This window comes from Octopus sinensis, linkage group LG18 (genome assembly GCF_006345805.1).
Source record: "Octopus sinensis linkage group LG18, ASM634580v1, whole genome shotgun sequence".
NCBI classification, from domain to species: domain Eukaryota; kingdom Metazoa; phylum Mollusca; class Cephalopoda; order Octopoda; family Octopodidae; genus Octopus; species Octopus sinensis.
This window is the reverse complement of record NC_043014.1, coordinates 8,502,852-8,526,847: the sequence shown is the minus strand read 5'-3', so window position 1 is coordinate 8,526,847 and position 23,996 is coordinate 8,502,852. Positions and strand designations below refer to the sequence as shown.

At 37.1% G+C, this 23,996-nt stretch overlaps 1 protein-coding gene across 3 annotated transcripts in view; it reads right to left on the bottom strand.

Annotated features, from left to right (window-relative positions):
* LOC115221374 (vesicle-fusing ATPase) overlaps positions 1-23,996 on the bottom strand; it is a 105,776-nt gene that overhangs the window by 18,890 nt on the left and 62,890 nt on the right. For all 3 annotated transcript variants that reach the window (XR_005002765.1, XM_029791549.2, XM_029791548.2), the window contains exons 11-21: positions 22,044-22,118; positions 20,443-20,533; positions 17,446-17,520; positions 14,656-14,843; positions 12,531-12,623; positions 10,454-10,610; positions 8,661-8,794; positions 5,938-6,004; positions 5,275-5,354; positions 2,870-3,066; positions 1,487-1,538 (exon numbers count right to left, since the gene is read on the bottom strand). Coding sequence is in view for 2 of the 3 variants with exons in the window: in XM_029791549.2 (XP_029647409.2) it covers positions 1,487-1,538; positions 2,870-3,066; positions 5,275-5,354; positions 5,938-6,004; positions 8,661-8,794; positions 10,454-10,610; positions 12,531-12,623; positions 14,656-14,843; positions 17,446-17,520; positions 20,443-20,533; positions 22,044-22,118 (1,209 nt within the window). In the remaining variant the exon portion in view is untranslated. The remainder of the gene's footprint in view (positions 1-1,486; positions 1,539-2,869; positions 3,067-5,274; positions 5,355-5,937; positions 6,005-8,660; positions 8,795-10,453; positions 10,611-12,530; positions 12,624-14,655; positions 14,844-17,445; positions 17,521-20,442; positions 20,534-22,043; positions 22,119-23,996) is intronic.

Below are 23,996 nucleotides of genomic sequence, written 5' to 3'. Positions count from 1 at the left end.
ACATTACTCTTTTATGTACACTTTTTTATGTACATTCCTTTGTATACACTGATTTGTTCTGCTTTTTTATGTTTAACCCTACAGTCTCTTATGTGGTAGTTTAATGAAGTATGTGATTGAGTATTATCTGATAATTGATATTTGATTTAGATGTATTTCTCCATTTTCTTATATTGTATATATATATATATATATATGGTGAAACCCTGCCAAAAATTTAATGGTTGAGCGGCAGCAGCAAAGATTTTGAGTTTGTGTCAATTTGACAATGGACTTTGCTGATGAGAGGGCTTCATCATAGTTATTTGCCTTGTTCCATGCAGGTAATGAATTTTTATCCCATATTCTTTATTTAATTTAATCAAACTTTCTCTCTCTCTCTCTCTCTCTCTCTCTCTCTCTCTCTATATATATATATATATATATATATATATATATATATATATATATATATATATATATATCATCATCATTGTTTAACATCCGTTTTCCATGCTAGCACAGGTTGGATGGTTCGACCGGGATCTGGGAAGCCAGGAGGCTGCACCAGGCACCAGTCTGATCTGGCAGTGTTTCTACAGCTGGATGCCTTTCCTAACGCCAACCACTTCGTGAGTGTAATAATTAGGATAAAATCATTATTTAATGATTCATCAGTGGCTAGCATACTAAAAATACCATAATGGTTAATTTTATATTAAAATTACAATAAGGGTATTGAATGATTACAACACCAGTCTGCTAGAAATAGACCTCAAATGGTCTAAGGACCACTTAGATTATTACTATAATCTAAGTGGTTCATAGACCATTTGAGGTCTATTTCTAGCAGACTCGTGTTGTAATTATTCAACACCCTTATTATAATTTATATATATATATATATATATATATATGGCCCAGTGGTTAGGGCAGCGGACTCGCGGTCATAGGATCGCGGATTCGATTCCCAGACCGGGCGTTGTGAGTGTTTATTGAGCGAAAACACCTAAAGCTCCACGAGGCTCCGGCAGGGGATGGTGGTGATCCCTGCTGTACTCTTTCACCACAACTTTCTCTCACTCTTTCTTCCTGTTTCTGTTGTACCTGTATTTCAAAGGGCCGGCCTTGTCACTCTCTGTGTCACGCTGAATATCCCCGAGAACTATGTTAAGGGTGCACGTGTCTGTGGAGTGCTCAGCCACTTACACGTTAATTTCACGAGCAGGCTGTTCCGTTGATTCGGATCAACCAGAACCCTCGTCGTCGTAACCGATGGAGTGCTTCCACATATATATATATATAAATGAAAGTTTCAAATTTTGGTACAAGATCAGCATTTTGGGGGAGCATTTAAGTTTATTAGATCGATCTTGTATGTATGCATACATACAAAAAACTATTAACTCAGTTGCACAAATGACAATGACAAGGATGATTACTTGAGTCATGTATGAAATCACACTCAGCAATTTAAAAAGTCACAAACTGTGGTCATTTTACTTACCTGCCTAGCAAACTCTGCAATCATTAACAATTTCTTTATTGGTAAATGGAATCTGAAAAGGTAAAAAAAAAAATAAATAAATAAATAAATAATAATAATAATAATAATAATAATAATATGTTTAATTTTAAGTTAAAATGAAGTAAGATTCAATTTCCTGTAGTCATTTCTACAATGTAGCTTACATAAGGAGTTCTGAAATTTCACATTTCCATCTACTTGACTGAAAATGAGTACCAATAGGCGCAGGAGTGGCTGTGTGGTAAGTAGCTTGTTTACCAACCACATGGTTCCGGGTTCAGTCCCACTGCGTGGCACCTTGGGCAAGTGTCTTCTATTATAGCCTTGGGCCGACCAAAGCCTTGTGAGTGGATTTGGTAGACGGAAACTGAAAGAAGCCCGTCGTATATATGTATATATATATATATGTGCGTGTATGTTTGTGTGTCTGTGTCTGTCCCCCTAGCATTGCTTGACAACCGATGCTGGTGTGTTTATGTCCCCGTTACTTAGCGGTTCGGCAAAAGAGACCGATAGAATAAGTACTTGTTTCAGTTATTTGACTGCAGTCATGCTGGAGCACCGCCTTTAATCGAGCAACTCGACCCCGGGACTTATTCTTTTGTAAGCCCAGTACTTATTCTATCGGTCTCTTTTGCCGAACCGCTAAGTAACGGGGACATAAACACACCAGCATCGGTTGTCAAGCAATGCTAGGGGGACAGACACAGACACACAAACATACACGCACGCACATATATATATACATATATACGACAGGCTTCTTTCAGTTTCCATCTACCAAATCCACTCACAAGGCATTGGTCGGCCCGAGGCTATAGTAGAAGACACTTGCCCAAGGTGCCACGCAGTGGGACTGAACCCGGGACCATGTGGTTGGTAAGCAAGCTACTTACCACACAGCCACTCCTGCACCTATGTATATATTCAAACAGTAAAATGTATAAATAGAAGAATGCTTAGATCTTGTTTTTGATCCCAAACAATAATCCTGGTTGAATTGTGATTTTGAGGTTCAGGACTAAATGACAGCTGTATTTTGTTAACACCAAGTCCCGAAACAGGTGCCTTAGCAGAGCTAAACTATTGCAAGCTTTTGCCCAATTCTAAGGATAATTGGTTATCTTGATGTGCTGATTCCTACTTTGGCAACTGATGTTTCTTCCTCTGCTGCCTCCACATATTTCAGACATCTCATGAAAGGTCATCAGTGATGTTTTTTATCCTCTGCTAAAACCATATACAGCTTTTATTTACAATCACAAAACTTTTTTCAGACTGGCAAAAATTTTGATACTGGCAGCAGCTGTGAAGTATAAACATTACATAACTAAAAGATGAAAAACAAAATAACAGACAAACCTTCTGTCGCCGATCCTGTCTCTGATCTTTTCCAAGTCATTTGAGTTGAATATTTCCAACTCTTGTAAAGCCACCATAACATGATCTGGTTTTGTTAAAACTGATACATGTTGGTTTGCCATGAAAGCATTTAACATTCCCATCTCAGTAAGAACATCTTTCAGGCCAGTTGTTCCAAATATGAGAAGACGTCGACCCTGTAAATGAAAGAAGATGAGAGTTATAGGAATTTCTACTGTCCAATTGCTCAACTTTTTTTATAGTAGTTAGTTAGTTAGTTAATTATTTGGCTCAAAAAGCAAAAAGCAAGGCCATGTAGGGGGACATGGAGTGATGTACAGGGTGGTGTTCATGTAAAGAGTTCAGGCCACTTGTGGTCAAGGGAGACTTTGAACCGAGTGGTCGTCGGCATCTTCACTATCTTGTCCGGCAGTTTATTCCAAGGATCTGCAACCCGGACGGAGAAAGCCCCTCTCCTTCGATTGAGATGAAATCGTCGTAGATAGAGCTTTTCGGAGTGACCCTGCAGCCAACGCTCTGGAGCAGGAGTGAACTAATCAACATTTTCAGTATCTTAAACGAGACCCGTTTGTTTCAAGGCCTGTCTGATTTAGGGCCATTATCATCATGGCATAAACATCAACAGAACAGCAAATTTAAATCAATATACATGTTTGTTGTGTTGAGATCCATGAGTTGTTTTCACATGCTTGATTAGTTCTTCTCTACAATAGGTTAGAGCTGAGCAAAATCCCACAAGAACAATAAAAATAAAGACTTCCTTTCTCTTTATTTACCACCAGAATACTATTTACTACACCTTAACCCTTTAGTATTTAAACCGGCCATATCCGGCCAAAATAGTTAATCTGTTTTATGTTCAAACTGACCAGATCCAGGCTCTCACACCTACCCTACAATGTTATTCTACATCAAGTAATTACACCATCAAGATCTTGAAGATATGAGATAATGCATGATTAATTCAAATCAATGGGAATCAATAGGCAACAACCATGTAAGTAAGAGCAACAACCATGCTCTTTTTCAGGACCTCCAAGACTAATATGGGAAGAGAGGAAGTTAAACACAGAGTAAAATCCTGGTTCAAATGCTTGCAAGAGAGTGGAATTACAACCGTGTTTCGTGGTCTACTATCACAACAGCTCCTTTATAGGATCCAGTTAACTCAAGACATCATCAGGAGGAACCACGTCTGGTTTCGGCCCCTACTCCTCTACCGTTTGATGGAGTAATCTGAACACTAAAGGGTTAATATCTTGCACAACTCTCGTTAAGATTTCTATAGACATACACTGTTCTTCATCCAATTGGTTTTGAAAATAATGAAAAATTTTGTAAAATCATTTTGTCTTTGGATGTAATGAGCACAAAATTTTGAAAGGTTTTAATTTAGATCACTTTATCAGGAAGTTTGTATCATAGAATCAGAGTTAGTCTAAGTTGGGCTGGTTTCAAAAGACAGATCACCATATATATATTTAGAAGGTATCACAACATGGCCGCTGCCAGCGGAACGTGGCCGTTGCCAGCGCTGCCCCGACTGGCCTCGTGCTGATGGCATGTAAAAAGCACCATCCAATCGTGGCCCTTTGCCAGCCTCATCTGGCACCTGTGCTGGTGGCACGTAAAAAGCACCCACTACACTCACGGAGTGGTTGGCGTTAGGAAGGGCATCCAGCTGTAGAAACATTGCCAGATCAGACTGGAGCCTGGTGCATGGAAAGCAGATGCTAAACGATGATGATGATGATGATGTATCACAATATACCAGAACTTACTTTAGTTTTCAAGGCATGTTTTCTCCTACATATGTAGTCAATGCTTTAACATATTCTGAACTTGTAGCTATTTATAGTTACCAAGATCTAAAGGAAACTATAAATCCATGTTTTGTAAACTAATTACATTTTATCGTATTTTATTTTACTTGTTTGATTTTTTTTTTAAATTTCATATAGCATCTACTTTGACCAACATTTAATGTAATGTATAGAGTTGGGTTGTATTTCTAATATCCAGACAACTTATTAAAAAACAAACCATTCAAAAATAAAGAATAAAAAAACAAGTTTTAATCTGTCCATTTTAAAAAAATTTTCCTTGGTCGCCACAGACAGATGGTTTGCCAGCATTTGGTAACGAGGGTTCAGTTGTTTGATCAATTGAATGACTTGCTCATTGAAGAAATATGTAAGTGGCTGAATATTGCTAAGACACATGTACTCTTGATGTAATTCTTAGGCAATATCAATCAAGCAATTAAACATGATAATGACACTAGCATATCATATCTCATGGTTAAATAAATGGTGGGAATGAAGGTAATGGAAGACAAAAACGAAAAATAAAAAATATACACAAGAATAGAAAAGCTTACTAACCATTGGAGGACATCTTTTGAGCAAGACTAGGAGACATTGTAGTACATTGTTGGAGAATCTTGGACCAATAGCCACATAGTCTTTATAGAAGGAAAATAAAGAGAGACTTCATGAGTATATATATATGTGTGTGTGTGTGTGTATATATATATATATATATATAGCTGAAATTTACAGAAAAACAAAAGACAAAGACAGGTCTATAAACAACAAGCAGGTGTATTAGTTTGACGCTCGTGAAAATGAGAACGTTTTTTATGTTTCGAGCCAACACTCCTCAACAGAAAGGAACATAAGACTTTTCACAACACTCAAAGCCAGGCCTTTCATGGCTCTTAAAGCCAGAGAATACAAGTGATAGATGTTCAAAAAGGTAAGAGAGACACAGATGTTAATAAAACAGTGACTTGAGGGTAAAATAAGGCCGATAAGTAACTCAGGCAGGTAAAAGGGGTGGTGTATTAGATACCACAGAGGTGTTAACAACAGGCATAATCAGTCAGAAGTAAAGATAACTTTAAGTTTATAAACTTCCAATCTTTTTCCCTAACAACAGTGTTTACAATAAGAAATTTCCAAAATATAAAAAAAACAGTTACTGTCCTCAATGGACCGTGAAGTGTTCCTACTGACAAAGAGAAAGAAGAAAATGGAAATACTTACCAATAATCCGTTCAATGTCATCAAGAAGAATGCAGCTGAGAGGAGACTTGTAAGCATCTTCAAACATCTACAAATAGAATGTCACAAGAAAAAAATCATTTCTAAAATAGGTGCAACAACAGAAATTTTAGGAGAGAAGGAGCAAGAAAATGGAATCTCAGTAGTTATTTCATCTCTACTCTTCCCCATTGTTCCACTAATTTTAAGTTCAAGGATATATATGTATATTTATAAATGTGTATATACATATTTAGTGTAGGGTCTCAACTACTGTGAATTAAGCATATAACATGTTGGATATAGAGGTAATCAAAGTAAACCTGCAGACAAATACACATATACATACTAATGGGATTAGTCTAAAGTCGTTGTTGTTAATACAGAGAAATTAATTTAATTAGATATACAAAATAATTGTTTAAAACCACATGCTTGCTCACAGACATATACATGTTCCATATATAAATATATATATATATATATATATATATATATATATATATATATATATATATATGTAGGTCCCGGGTTGAGTCGGGGTTAACCACAGTAAATAAGGTACTCAATACATAGCAGAGTAAATTAATTTATTTTATAGAAGGAGCTTCTACAGGACTAGAACTGTTTCATTCAAATGAAAGCTTCCTGATGATTTCATTTGAATGAAACAGTTCTAGTCCTGTAGAAGCTCCTTCTATAAAATAAATATATATCTCTTATTATAATATATATATAAAAAGGAAATGAAGAAAATGAAGAAAAAGCATTTTCTTCATTTCCTTTTTTTATATATCACAACTCGTGTTCCACATCTCCTTTTTTAAATATATATATATATATATATATATAGGTTATGAGATGTAATGGTGTCAAGAAGACCCAAAGGTGTCAGGTAATGCTGAGTAAGTGCTATGGATAGACTATAGTTAAGCTCCAGGTTCGGTGATTACGCAAATGAGGAGTCCAACGCAGGTCATATATCAGCATGTGTATATATAAAAAATTAACAGAATGAGATAAAAATCCAAGGCTGTCAAAGATTTCAAAACATTTATAAAGAGAAGATCTTACAGATGTTTCCAGGATGCATAAAATATCCCAGAAACAGCCGTAAGACTTTCTCTTTATAAATGTTTTGAAATCTTTGACACCCTTGGATTTTTATCTCATTCTGTTAATTTTATATATATATATATATATATATATAACAAATTAATAAATAAAACATATGCATATATAGATACATATATGTACGTACCTACATCTACATGTATATATACATGCATATATGGGTACAAGACACCAAAAAAACGTCGAACACAATGAGAAACGAAAAACATAAACACAAAACCAAGGAAATGGACATTTTTCTTAAACAACGAAAAAATAGAGTACAGATGTATATATGCATATGTTTTATTTATTAATTTATTATGACGGAACGCACGCATCCATTTCTAAGTAAATTGGTTCTTAATATATATATATATATATTTTTATAGGTAGTTAAGTCTATGTCCAGTCATAGAATGACCAATGGTTTTGCATCCACAAATGGGTCAGCCCTGTGGACGTCTCGTCAGACACTTCCCAGGGATGAAGAGTCACATTTGTCTTTGGCTGAAAAGGTGCCCATGAAGCTAAGCCCTTTGTGGATGCAAAACCATTGGTCATTCTATGACCGGACATAGACTTGAGTACTTATAAATATTTTACTGCTTTATACTTTAGAGTGTACTTCTTTTTCAGATTGACAATTTGTGAGTGTGTGTGTGTGGGGGGGGGGGTAATAGTAATAATGTTATATCTTGGGGAGTTAGTTGGTTACATCAACCCCAGGTTACATCAACCCCAATGAAGGTGGTGAAGTGGCAGAAACGTTAGCATGCCGGGCAAAATGCATAGCCGTATTTCGTCTGTCGTTATGTTCTGAGTTCAAATTCCGCCAAGGTCGACTTTGCCTTTCATCCTTTCGGGGTCGATAAATTAAGCACCAGTTACGCACTGGGGTCGATGTAATCGACTTAATACCTATGTCTGTCCTTGTTTGTCCCCTCTATGTTTAGCCCCTTGTGGGTAATAAAGAAATAGGTTACATCAACCCCAGTGCTCAACTGGTACTTATTTTATCAATTCTGAAAGGACAAAAGGTAAAGTTGACCTCGGTAGCATTTGAACTCAGAAAATAAAGTACCAAGTGAAATGCTGCTAAGTATTTTGTCTGATACATTAAGGATCCTGTCAGCTCACCACCTTTAATAATACACAAAACTCTCGACCCTTGAGTCTCTGTTGCTTCTGCTAAATAGCAATAAACATATATATGTGTATGTATACAGAGAGAGAGGGAGAAGGGAGGGAGAGAGAGAGTGCTATTATCTATAGCAGTGCTTTTCAAACTTTTTGCTGGAGCGGAACCCCAAGGAAACATTCCACTGGCTCGGGGAACCCCTGTGCAATAATTTAATAGTCTTATGCACACATAGCTGCACAGGAGAATTAAAAATTACTGCCGATTTTTGCCGTTTTGTAACTTCTTGTGGAACCCCTGGACTGCACTGGCGGAACCCTAAGGTTCTGTGGGACCCTGGTTGAAAACCACTGATCTATAACATGTCGGTGCATACAAAAAAGATAAACCAATTTCTGCAAAGAAACAATCATAGAGAGTTATGGGGAGGGAGAGATCAAGACAGAAAGAAACAATACAACAGAGTGCTCACCTTTCGAATGTACTGAACTTTGGCCATTTCACTGTATCCAATCATTTGCTCAGGGGAACAGATCTTGACGAAAGGCAGATCTGAGTTGGCCATCAGATAGGCTGCAAATGCTGACTTTCCAGCACCAGGGGCACCTTGGAAACAGAGACAAAAGGTATTAATTATTTACACTGATATAGGGAAACAGGGGTATCATTATTGTTTAACATCCGTTCTCCATGCTAGCATGGATTGGACGGTTCGACTGGGGATCTGGGAAGCCAGAAGGCTGCACCAGGCTCCAGTCTGATCTGGCAGTGTTTCTACAGCTGGATGCCCTTCCTAACGCCAACCACTCCGTGAGTGTAGCGGGTGCTTTTTATGTGCCACCTGCACAGGTGCCAGGCAAGGCCATGATCGGATTGGTGCATTTTACGTGCCAGGGCACGGAAGCCAGTCAAGGCAGCGCTGGCATCGGCCGCGATTCGGATGATGCTTTTTACGTGCCACCGGCACGGAAGCCAGTCTAGGCCTAGGCCAAGTGATGGAAATAACCCTAGTGTGTGACATACTTATTTTATCAACTTCATCAGATTAATATTTAAGTTGATTCTAGCAGGATTTGAAGTCATTTCATAACAGCATGAACAAAATAGTGTAACATGCAGTTTTGAACTAATGCTACCCTTCACGTGTCTTTCACCAACTCAATACTGATTTCTAAACATGATCTAAAGCCACAGATTTGTAAAGAGAGGTACAACTGACTGAATTAACTTCTGCATCAATAGGCTTTTGGGTTGACCTCAATGCATGCATTTGGGCAAGTCCCTTCTACAACAGCCTCAGGTCGACCAGAGCTTTGTGAGTAGAATTTTGCGGGTACTGTGCACAAACCTGTTTTATATATTGTGAAGACCTGTTGAGGCAAGTGAAATTGAAATCGAAATCAAAACCAAACTTGGTGACTGGCATCCGTTGCTATTGGAGCGCCAAGAGTACCATACGAGTGAGATCGTTGCCAGAGCAACAAGCTGGCCTCCATGCCAATGGCACATTAAAAACACCATTCGAGCGTGATTGTTACCCGCGTCACCTTACTAGCACCTGTGCTGGTGGCACGTGAAAAAACTCTCAAGCGAGGTCGTTGCCAGTGCTGCTGGACTGGCTCCTGTGCAGGTGGCACATAAAAAGCACCATTTGAGCCTGGCCATTACCAGTACCACCTAACTGGCCTTCATGCCGGTGGCACGTAAAAGCACCGACTATACTCTCGAAATGGTTGGCGTTAGGAAGGGCATCCAGCTGCAGAAACTCTGCCAGATCAGATTGGAGTCTGGTGCAGCCATCTGGTTCGCCAGACCTCAGTCAAATCGTCCAACCCATGCTAGCATGGAAAGCAGACGTTAAACGATGATGATGATGATGGTGATGATATGCATTTGGTCTAATATCCTGTTTCGCTGTTTATGCTTTATTCAAGTATGTTATCTGACTTAATGGTTTGACAGATAGAGATCAATAAAATAATAACAAGCTGAGAAAATTGTTGAGTTGATAAGATCAATTAAACCTTGAAATTGGTAACTGCACCCCCCCCCCTCCCAGCATGACAGTACTTGAATGAATGAAACCAGTAAAAGAATAACAACACCAGCTGCAATAAATTTTGTTTTCATACAAGTAGGATTCCTCGGATATTTAAGAAAAGGAGAAATGTTAAGTGTAGTTTTTTTTTGTTATTTTCTATTTCATCCATTCTTCTGGTTATGGTGACATCAGAAATTTATGTCAAGCAACAATTTTGTACTTACCATGTAGCAACATGGTCAGAAGAGGTGTCTTTGTGCTGTTTTTGATCTGAGAAATTAGTAGGTTACCATATTGGAGAACCTCACGAACGGAATCACCCCATTCAATGATACCATTTGGAAAGAAGGAGCTGAAGTTGAAATCGCTGCGACCAAATGCCTGTGATGGAAGAAAGGAGAACAGTGAGAGGAATTTGAGTGAATTGACAGAGAAGGGTTTCCACAGTACACAAAGTTTTGGTTTTGACATTGTAAAATTCTGATTAAAATTATGGGTTGATTACCCTTCAGCATTGAATGATTAATACTTGTTAATTCAATTTAAGACTTCAATGAGTTGAATGTTGCCTTTTTACAACACAGTGTGTGTCAGTTTTAGAATAAGTACACCACTTAGTGAGAGACAACTAAAAGGGTTGGCCATAAAATATTGCTTCAAAAAGTCCTGTTCAATCCATGCCACCACAAAAAAGCAGGGATAAAAATGAGAACATTCAAATTTTATAATTATTTACCAATTATAAAGTGAGAGTTGGGCCTCAAAACTTCATGACGAGTGAAAATATGTTAAACAGTACATGTATGTTCAGTTCATTCAAGTGTTATGGTTCAGGAACATCTTAAGTCATTTGGATTGTAATTACTTTTATCTCTCTCTCTCTCTCCTCTCTCTCTCTCTATATATATATATATATATATATATATATATATATATATATATATTGTTATATATATATATATATATATATATATATATATATATATATATATATATGTATATATATATATATATATTATATATATATATATATATATATAATTTACAAAATAAGGGCAAAAGAAAAATTCTAATGCCAAATATGCCGAAAAAAAGACAAAAATTGTCAATAACCATTGTAATTTATAAAATTACCGTATTGGTCATAATTTCGGGGTTAATTCATAAGAATTTTCCCCTCTTCAGCGATAAATACGTGAGATATGACAAGCTGGTCTGCTCAGGACTTAGTACTTGCTTTTTCCATAGGTATGAGTAAGTATTTCACTTATATCTCACGTATTTATCGCTGAAGAGGGGAAAATTCTTATGAATTAACCCCAAAATTGGGACCAATACAGCAATAACGGAAATTTCTATCGGTTTGTTTCGAGACGCATAAATTACAATGGTTATTGACAATTTTTGTCTTTTTTTTGGCATATTTGGCATTAGAATTTTTCTTTTGCCCTTATTTTGTAAATTATTTATAAATTTAACCAAAATCGACCCCAGTGCGTAACTGGTACTTAATTTATCGACCCCGAAAGGATGAAAGGCAAAGTCGACCTCAGCGGAATTTGAACTCAGAATGTAACGGCAGACGAAATACGGCTACGCATTTTGCCCGGCGTGCTAACGTTTCTGCCAGCTCGCTGCCTTAAATAAGTACTTAAATAAGGTACTTCTAAATAAGTACCATGAGTAGATCATGCTCACCACAGCAATCAGAAGAAAAACTTTATAATTGACAATTGTTTAATTAGCTTGTAGTACAGAGTTCAAAGTCTAACATGAATATGGCTTGAAGAGAAATGAGTTCTGTCAAACTGTTTCTAAATACACTAAATGCCCAGTGGTTAGGGCAGCGGACTCACGGTCGTAGGATCGCGGTTTCGATTCCCAGACCGGGCATTGTGAGTGTTTATTGAGCGAAAACACCTAAAGCTTCACAAGGCTCCTGCAGGGGGTGGTGGTGAACCCTGCTGTACTCTTTCACCACAACTTTCTTCCTATTCTGTTGTACCTGTATTTCAAAGGGCCAGCCTTGTCACACTCTTGTCACGCTGAATCTCCTCAAGAACTACGTTAAGGGTACACGTGTCTGTGGAATGCTCAGCCACTTGCACGTTAATTCCACGAGCAAGCTGTTCCGTTGATCGTATCAGCTGGGACCCTCATCGTTGTAACCGACGGAGTGCTCCTATTTTATATATTTAAATACACTAAATGAAAACAAAGCAAAATCATACACAAAATGCGAAACAAAGAAATGTATGTTTCTAGATATTTTCTCATAATTAGGTAATACTTGATACTTACTGGTTTGATATCATCCAATGAGCTTAGGAAATCATCATGGGTGATTCTGACATTTTCTGCCTCTGTAGGATCAATTTCTGCTTTATTGGAGCCCTATATGAGCACAGAGAAACAATACAAAATGTAGTAAATGTTCTTTGTTATCTTAATAATTCATCATCATCATCATCATCATTTAGCGTCCATTTTCCATGCTAGCATGGGTTGGACAATCAAAGATTTTTGTAATTATTTCCTGCCACTGATTGATCTGACAAGTTTACATGAAAAAACTTTAGAAACCATTGCAAAAACATGCACGAAGGAGCAATGTGAAAACAGTAGAAAAAAAAAAAATAAATACCATGTCCAGTCAAAGTGACAATGAAATACACAAATAAGAACATTGAAATGAATACATTAACAATCTATTTACAATCTATTGTAAATTTGTCTACTCCTAAGCTCAAAGGTGCCATTAATTCTTTGAATATTGACAAAATATGTACCAGAAAATCTACACTAAAGTTTAGGAAACTTCCTCACCCGCTCTTCTATACCTTCTTTTACAACAGGTATATTTTATAGGCGCATGGCTCAGTGGTTAGAGCGTTGAGCTTACGATCGTGAGGTTGTGAGCTCGAATCCCGGACCGGGCTGCATGTTGTGTCCTTGAGCAAGGCACTTTATTTCACATTGCTCCAGTTCACTCAGCTGTAGAAATGAGTTGCGACGTCACTGGTGCCAAGCTGTATCGACCTTTGTCTTTCCTTTGGATAACACTGGTGGCGTGGAGAGGGGAGGCTGGTATGCATGGGCGACTGCTGGTCTTCCATAAACAACCTTGCCCGGACTTGTGTCTAGGAGGGTAACTTTCTAGGTGCAATCCCATGGTCATTCATGACCGAAGGGGGTCTTGAATTTTATAAGACAGATAGGGTTAAAATCATTTCCATCTTTTTTATTTTTTTGTAGTTATCCATCAATAGTTAATTCAACACCTCAATGTTTTTCACATGAAGGTAAGCCTTTTCCTTTTAAGATTTTGTTTTCTTAATGAATATGGAAGTTACATATATAGCTTTCAAGTTTAAAATTCATTATTAAAAACTAAAATTTGGTAGGAAATAATATTTGATATTCAAACAAAATGTCTATTTAGCTAGTTGCTGATAAAAGCTAGAAAAGGAGAAACATTCCAGCCTCTTATAAGTTTTCCAGCCTCTTGTAATTCTTGATAAAATTCCATTTCCATTCAGTCTTCCTTAATAATAATTCTATTAAGAAATGTACTCGCATAGCAAGTGACTTGATCTGAGATCGTGTGCTGAAACGAAAACAATTGCAGTGTGGAAGGTGTTTGTAAGCCATTTAAGAAACACACAAAAACCGTTCGATTCACTTCAACATTTGAGTTTAATCTGTCAAAATATTTTCGTCTTTATAAGACCGTGACCTGTTCACTGACAAAAATCCATGCAGCACGGATTTTTGTCAGTGAACAGATCGCGGTCTTAAAGCGACGAAAATATTTTGACAAATTAAACTTAAATGTTGAAGTGAATCGAACGGCTTTTGTGTGTTTCTTAAATGGCTTACAAACACCTTCCACGCTGCAATTGAATTCTATTAAAAAAAATAAAATAAAACAGCGAAGGGAAATTACTTATGTTATATAGATAAAATAAGGGGAGATGTACAGAAGGATGCAACAGAATTCTCAATGAGTTTCTCTTTTAATTGAAGAAGGGAAAAAAATAAAATAAAACACTAGTGATGATCTATAGTCTTCATTGAAGAGGGGAGATAATTCTTACTGAACCTCATAAGTAAGACTTATTCACACGAGCCTGCATGCAATTATGAAATTATCTCCCACTCTTTTGAGAGTTGTAATCAATTCTTCAGGACGAATATTTTAATTGAGAATCTTTTGCGTGCCATTCAGTACATCAACCATTAACCTATTTATTTAAATTTATGCCATTGGCCTGCTTGTGTTACTTCTCTAAGTCAAGTACGGGATTGATTTAATCAACTAAATCCTTCCCCTCAACATTGTTAATCTTCTGCCTAAATAGTGAGAAATCTGACCCAATATTGTAAAATAATGTAAATTTAGAACATGAAACATCTTCTGAATTACCTTTATTAAACTGTTCATAGCAGTGGAAACTGCACAGCGTACAAGACCTTCGAGTTCAGCTCCACTAAAGTTCTTTGTTTTACTTGCAATTTCTTTGAGGTTAACTTCGTCATGAAGCAGTTTACTTTCTCTCATTGACTTAGTGTGGATTTTCAAAATGTCCACTCTGCCTTTCTCATCAGGTAAACCTTAATAGAGATCAAAGTATATATATATATATATATATATATAATAAATAAATAAAATATATGCATATATACATATATGTACATACTTACATCTACATGTATATATACATGCATATACATATACATATATATGAGTACAGGACACCACAAATAAACGTAGAACACAACGAGAGATGAAAACATAAAATCAAACAAGGAAACGGACTTTTTTTAAAACAACGAAAAAACAGAGTACAGGGCAAACAATACAAGAAAAATTCCCCTTCATCAGCTGCCCCTGGTTCGACTCAATGCGTGTTTCGAAGGTAAGGGCATATATATATGAAATGTATATATATATATATGAAATGTAGGTATGTATATTCATAAATACATGCACACACACACTAACACAAACACACATATAATGCAAGTTTGTATGTGTATAAATATGCATAGAAGAGGTAGGATTTATTCAATTATTTGAAGCTGAGATTTCACTCTATTTCCAGACACCGAAGAAAGGAAATAAGAAATTTAAAGTAGCAATAGTGTAAAAGCTTAGCTGCAAATAAATGAGTGCACACACACACACACACACACACATAGATACACACATACATACACAAAACACATAGAGGTTGGTCTAAAAATCTACATCCATAAAAAGGGAACCTAAGTACTTTAAAAATCATAAATTACAAAATGTGTGCTAAAACTGATAACCTTCAGCATTTTTGACTCTATTGAGTGCATGAACTTTGAACCCATTTTAAGGTATTTGCTGTCCCTGGTAGATTTGATTATCTCCTTCAGTGTATCAATAATTCTGGATCAAATCATGAAGACAACCAACTTCAATGATCGCACACAAGAGATAAAAAAAATTAAGAGTTGTTAGTCCTAGAGATCTAGTGGTTATTCAATTGGACTCTTCCTCTATTTCACCTACCTGGGGTGGTGTCATCAATATAACTTCTAGCACTTATATTAAAATGTAGTGGAGGCCTATCTCATTAGAACAATATTTTATGTTATTCTAACAAAAGAATGACATCTAATTTAGAAATGTAACATGGATGTAAGTTATGTCTGTTATATTAATGCCAAACAAATATGGACCTATGAACAACTCACCAAACATCTCAGCCTAAACAACAATTCTTAGATGGGAGTGAGAAAATAATACCATGTACGCCTATGAAGATTTACAAACATACTTTCCCAGTGATACTCAGTTTACCTACCATTATAAACAATACCAAATGTTTTTTCACAAACCTTTCATAATGTGATACAAGTCTTTGGTGTAGCAATAGTACGCGGCTGAAGAGGGCTTTTGAACTATCTGTTGTGTCGATTATGCATTGATGTAAGAATAAGTTGTTCTATAAAGCTCGAAACATATGTACCGCAACATCCTTTGTGTTGTGTTTTTCATTTATTTCATTTGATACATATATATATATATATATAATAATAAATATTAGGGAATAAATCTTTGTTTGATTTGCATAATAGTGGTTTTGTCTCTAATTTAATATAATATATATATATATATATAAACACACCGTGCACACACATACACAAGACAAATTTCCTCTGGATTGAGACACTTAGCCCACCCCTGTATGCATAAGCAATAAAAGAAACAATCCTTAAAAGATTTAATTTAGATAAAGAAAGAGTTTATTCATCACTTGTAGGATAGTAGGGGCACTATTGAAGTGTTTATATTAATGCAACATATATCTAAAACAAGTCAAATATTGCAATTATTGTTCTGAAAGCATGGATGGTGAAACACTGATGTAGAAAATAAGGGAAGCTGTACACTAAACTCATAAACTTTTCAGATTTTTATACTTCCATTGGACAGTATAAAACGTGTTAAATTCGTAATAATCTCTGTTGTTATTGTTGATTAACTGTAATCATCAGCTTGAGTAGAATTATGGCTCAGGTAACTAAATACAGAAAAAAAGAATTCCCTACCAGAGTTTACCATGCTTTATCTGGTTTAGGATCATCATCATCATCATTGTTCGACCGTGGTTGAGACAATGGAATTTACCATGCTACGCCAGACTTCACGGTCCATCATAGCATTACGGAGGTCCTATTGCTGGATGCCTGTATCCCTGGAGATTACATCAGGGTAGGAGAGTGTGCGCCCTTTTTACGTTCTGAGATTTAATAATAAATTTTTAGAGAGTTACTTCCCTTATATATGCCAAAAATGCATTAAAAATGGGAAAAATTGATGGTAATTTTTTTTTTAAATCGTAGACTCATTGTAGACGCGCGCTAATACCCAGAAGGGCTCGATATGAATCACGACTATAAGATACCCGGTTTTGATTAAACTGCACCGCAAAATGTGGGAGTAGTTAGGAATCTAAATCGTAGGAGACAGACAGCACACAACCTCTCTTTTATATTTAAAGATGTAATTCTAAAGTGTTGTGTTCTTTTAGTGGACAGACATGTCATTTCAGGGACTGCAGTGATTCGAAGCAGATTGTATCCATGAACACTTCTTACTCCAGTGATAATGTCAACGATGGTGACAGTAATAATGATGATGAGTTTAGACAAAATTGTAAATAGAGTTTATATTCACCTATCTCCATTTGAACCTCCATTCGTCCAGGTCGGGTGAGAGCATCATCAATCAGATCTCTTCGGTTTGTCATACCTAGGTATAGAAAACAATATAAATCAACAAAATGATAAAGTTACCTTGTGTTGTGCACAATAATCTCTATTCATATGCAATTCTTCTGGATTCTAGGCTGTTCAACAACAATATTTCTTTGGAACAGAAAAAAAAGCCTATCTTTATTTCTTCTTTTGCTGGTGTCTTAAATTTAGGTTAAATCAGTGTTTCTCGAAGGGGAGGCCTATGGGACGGTCGGACAAGTTGTTTTGAGAAAATTTGGTTTAAATGTTTGACAATTCAGCATCGTCTATTGGATGGTGGGTGGCATTTTGCTTGTATATCTATATATATATATATATATATATAATTTATTTAAAGTAGCAGAAAATTCAACAAAACCTGTTACTCTGAGTTTCCCGTTGCCGTTCGTCGGACAGTTTTTGTTGAATTTTCTGCTGCTTTAAATAAAGCATATTACTCTACCACTGGTATTCGAGTACTCTTTTTTCCACCTTGTTTCACATTTATGTGTTTACTCCGGTATATATATATATATATATATATATATATATATATATGGTACATTGTTTCATACTGTATATTTTATGTGTTATCAATATCATATATAACATTTAGTCAGTGTATGTTTGTTAGTTTGTATGTGTATATATATGTGTTTGTGTGCATATATGTGTATTGCCAGCACCGCCTCAACTGGCTTCCGTGCCGGTGGCACATAAAATACACCAATCTGACCGTGGCCATTGCCAGCCCCGCCTGGCACCTGTGCAGGTGGCACGTAAAAAGCACCCACTACACTCACGGAGTGGTTGGTGTTAGGAAGGGCATCCAGCTGTAGAAACATTGCCAGATTAGACTGGAGCCTGGTGCAGCCTTCTGGCTTCCCAGAACCCCGGTCGAACCGTCCAACCCATGCTAGCATGGAGAACAGACGTTAAACGACGATGATGATGATATATATATATGGAGAGAGAGAGACAAATAGATTGACAGACAGACATAGGAATGGAGATATATATAGAGAGAGAGAGAAGAGAGAAAGATAGAGGGTGGTATCAATAAGTTCCCAGACTAGTTTTGTATAATAAAAAATTACTTATTTACCTAAGTTTTAACTACATCTCCTTCAAAATAGTCTCCTGTGTAGCAATACACTGGTCCCAACGTTCCTGTAACATTTGGAATCTAGCCTGGAAGCTGATTTCCATAAGTAAGTCAAGGACCTGCAATTTGCTCTTGATCTTGACAACAGTGTTAAAACAGTGACCTCTGAGCTGCATTTTCAACTTGGGGAAGAGATGGAAGTTCACAGGTGTTAAATCTGGTGAAGAGGGTGGATGTGAAAGTGAAACTATGCTGTTTTTGGTGAGAAACTCACGAGTGAGGAGAGCTTGGAGACAGAGTGCATTGTTGTCATGAAGAATATAATTCTTTGCACGACAAAGATCCGGTTGCTTTTGCCAAATGTCCTTCCTCGAACACTTCAAAATGTCACAGTAGAACTCTTGATTGATGGCCTGACCCTGGGGAATGAATTTTCAACGCACAATACTCTCTCTTTACTCTCTTTTACTTGTTTCAGTCATTTGACTGCGGCCATGCTGGAGCACCGCCTTTAGTCGAGCAACTCGACCCCGGGACTTATTCTTTGTACGCCCAGTACTTATTCTATCGGTCTCTTTTTGCTGAACCGCTAAGTGACGGGGACATAAACACACCAGCATCGGTTGTCAAGCAATGCTAGGGGACAGACACAGACACACAAACGCACACACACACACACACACACACACACCACACACACACACACACACCACACATATATATATATATATATATATATATATATATATATATATATACACGACAGGCTTCTTTCAGTTTCCATTTACCAAATCCACTCACAAGGCTTTGGTCGGCCCGAGGCTATAGTAGAAGACACTTGCTCAAGGTGCCACACAGTGGGACTGAACCCGGAACCATGTGGTTGGTAAACTAGCTCCTTACCACACAGCTACTCCTGCGCCTATATATGTATAAATATATCTGTATAAAACACACACACATACATGCAAAGAGAGAAACAGTGAGTGGAAAAGGAAATAAATAGACAAATGAAAAGGAAGGTGGAATAAATAGATTGACTGAATGTAAACAAATTCAGAGAGAGAGAAATCAAAAATTTGATAATAATAATAATAATAAGGCCCATACCAGCATAGAAAGTGAACTTTCAATGATGATTACACTGATGAAAGCACCATCAAAGCAACAACAAAAAAAAAACTAAAAAATAATAATAATAGTGTTTGTGTGTCTGTGTTTGTCCCCCCAACATCGCTTGACAACCGATGCTGGTGTGTTTACATCCCTGTAACTTAGCGGTTCAGCAAAAGAGACTGATAGAATAAGTACTAGGCTTACAAAGAATAAGTCCTTGGGTCGATTTGCTTGACTAAAGGCGTTGCTCCAGCATGGCCAAATGCCGCCGCTGTGGTGATCTCATTCTCGCTCACAACATCATAAGCGGAAAGTGTAACCTCTCGAAAGAGCTGTTCTTCACTCCTGCTCCAGAGCGTCGGGAGCGGGGTCATTCCGAAAAGCTCTAACTGCGACGATTTCATCTCAATCGAAGGAGAGGGGCTTTCTCCGTCCGGGTTGCGGATCCGTGGAACAAGCTGCCAGACAAGATGGTGAAGATGCCGATGACTGCTTTGTTCAAAGTCTCCCTTGACCTCAAGTGGCCTGAACTCTTTACATGAACACCACCCTTTACATAACTCCATGTCCCACTACATGGCCTTGCTTTTTGCTTTTTGAGCCAAAAAATTAACTAACTAACTAACAGTCAAATGACTGAAACCAGTAAAAGAGTAAAGAGTATAAATCAAAATAACACAAGAAACAAAAGCTACCTGAGAAGTGTCTTCAACTTACCAATGACAAGAATGTTGTTAAGTTGTTCGACACCATCAATCTTTGTTAGAAGCTGGTTGACAACTGTGTCGTGTACACCTGTACCTCCACCCTGAAATAAAAAGGGTTACCTTTCACAATTCAGCACTATATATTTTGTATTTTGAACATCATCTTTTCCATGGTTATATGGGTCAGACATACCGTATAAGGAACCCCTTAATTTTGGGGGCTTAAAATTTGGAAATAGGTTTTGTAAGGGATTACAATACTATCCATGTATAAAAAACTCTCATATTTTTTAACCTAATTTTTGCCAAAAAATTGTTCCTTATACACGTTATAATACAGTAATTTGTTGAGGCAAATTTCATATAGCCAGATGCCCTTCTTGTTGCCAACCCTGACCATTTCTCCTCTAGCCAGCCATGTGTTCACAGAAGATTGGAAATAGATGACACTGCTAGTGTAACAACATAATGGCAGCAACGCTGCGGATATTTCTGCTTTCAATATTTAATTTTGTCACCTTCATCATCATCATCATCATTTAACATCCGCTTTCCATGCTGGCATGGGTTGAACGGTGCAACTGGGGTCTGGGAAGCCAGAAGGCTGCACCAGGCCCAGTCTAATCTGACAGTGTTTCTACAGCTGGATGCCCTTCCTAACGCCAACCACTCCGTGAGTGTAGTGGGTGCTTTTTATGTGCCACCGGCAGAGGTGCCAGACGAGGCTGGCAAACGGCTACAATTGGATGGTGCTTTTTACGTGCCACCGGTGGTATGTAAGAGAACCATCCGAACATGGCCGTAGCCAGCGCCACCCGACTGGCCTCCGTACCGGTGACACGTAAAAAGCACCATCCGACCGTGGCCGTTGCCAGCTTCGTCTGGTCCTCGTGCCGCAGGGTCTTGGAGGAGATAGTGTTAATTAAGGCTACCAAACCTGCCACACACAGACAACTTCAGCTTTATATAGCTTATTAGTGTCAGACAAAATTCTCTGAAGTATTTCTTCCAGGTCTTTAGGTTCCGAATTCAAAGTCTGCTGACATCAACTTTGTCTTTCGTCCTCTAGGAGTGAATAAAATACCAGCCAAGAACTGGGATTGATGTAACTAAATAATGTCTGCTCCCAAAATCTCAGGCCTTATTCTGTATAAGAATTATAATTATTTTTATGATTAGTAAATTATTTTTTATCATTATCATTGGTGAGTTGCTGGAATGGTTAGTGTGCCAAACAAACTGCTTAGCAATATTTCATCTGTCTTTAAGTTCTGAGTTTAAATTCCACTGGGACTAACTTTGCCTTTTATCCTTTTGGGGTCAATGGAATAAGTACCACTTGCGTACTGGGGTTGATATAATTGACTAGTACTAACCCTCCTCCAAAATTTCAGGACTTATGCCTATAGTAGAAAGGATTATTATTATTATTATTATTATTATTATTATTATTATATTATATTATTATTATTATCATTATTATTATTATTATTATTATTATTATCATTATTATTATTATTATTATTATTATTATTATTATATTATTATTATTATTATTATAATAATATTATTATTATTATTATTAGTTTCAGAACTGCACTTCATACTTACCACTGTTCCTCTCTGCTTGCAAATAGCATCAATTTCATCAAATATAATTATATGAAGACGGCTGTTACTACCACGCTGAATAAAAACATAATAAACAATGAGTTAACTTGCCTCAGCAATTATGATCAACATATTAAATGACTACTGTTCCTTGAAACATACCTATATTATTATTATTTGTTTACCTGTTCTGGATGTTTCCAGTCAGTGTTCAAATTCAGCCATAGGCAACTTACCTTTCATTGTCCTTTTATTATCAGTAAACAAATGTTTATCTCCATTTACTTCACATCCAGTATGAAGACATGAAGATGGCAGATTGGGGTCATTACATATGGAGTTGATATTTTAGTTGTCACACTCAGATATACACCAGGCACGACACGTTCCTAATCCTCAACAAACATCAAGCATTTATATTTTGGTAAGAAAATGTATAGGTAATGCTCTCTCTCTCTCTCTCTCTCTCTCTCTCTTTCTCTCATTTTTTAAAAAAGTTTTACACACATACACACACACACACATATATATATATATCTGTAAATGTAATATGTGACAATTATTCGGTAGCCAAGATAAAACTCCGAGTTTCGGATGCCAAGGTGGAAATCCACGTCACCATCTCTTCAGTTATCCAGCCATCGGAAAAACGCTATGAAAAACGACGTTTTTCTGATGCGTTTTTCCGATGGTCGGATAACTGAAGAGATGGTGGCGTGGATTTCCCCCTTGGCATCCGAAACTTGGAGATTTATCTTCGCTACCGAATAATTGTCACATATTACATTTACAGATAAATTCCTCTATTTACATATCTAGGTTACTTTCATTCTTTTGTTGTCTTACCATTTTTATCAATATATATATATATATATTCAATGTTTGCACTGAAATGGTGTTATTAAAGCAATTGTCTTACAATAAGATAAACTACCCCCTACAGTTCACTCACCTATAAAGTAAAAGTGTCAAGTAGGAAACTGAAACCCAGGTATCAAACTGGAAAATTCTTAGAGCATCAGATTTCATCTTTTCAGGGTTGATAAATAAAATACTACTCTAGGGTGGAGGACTAGTGGAATTGTTAGAGCACAAAACAGAATACTTTATCCAAGAAGGTTGAGGGTGTCTTGGCATCACTCACCAAGTCCTTTGTGAGCCGCTCTCCGACTATCTATCTGCGGCTTTATATAGCTATGGTACGACCTCACCTGGAATTTGCATCACCGGTCTGGAACCCTTATCTTGCCCAGGATATTAATCGTCTGGAAGCCGTTCAGCGACGTGCAACCAAAAGGCATCAGGCATTTGCCATATTCTGAACACCTTACTTCCCTGGGCATGGACACATTGAAACTCCGACGTCTGGCAGCTGACTTGGCAGACACCCATAAAATCATTAACCATCTTACAAACAATAACTCTGAGCACCTTTTTCAAACTCCACCTGTCTAACACCCGTGGACATGTTTACAAAGTCAGAAAACAGCACAGCTCCCATGACTTTCAGAAACATTTTTTCACGCTAAGAGTTGCTGAAGCATGGAACAAACTGCCGGCATCAGTTGTTAGTTGTCGGAGCACTGCATCCTTCAAAACTTCCATGCTTCCTGAGATTCGCCAACACTACACCTGATTTTCTCCCCTCCATACACATGCAAGTATGTATCTGACTCTTACACTGTTCGCTTTCCAGACATTTGTACATTACTGCATATACTTTATACGCACTTTTTGACAAGTTGTGGTGCACCTGAGCACTGTATACAATAATTTCATTATTATTATTATATTTGTTTCAGACTGGCTTTTCACATTCTGAGTTCAAATCCTACTATGGTCCTTTTGGATGGTAGACTTAACCCATCACACAGTTAACACCAGCACATGCTGCTTGGGGACCTGTAACAGAATCCACTCTATTGCAAGCTTTAAAGTTGTGTACCTGGTTTG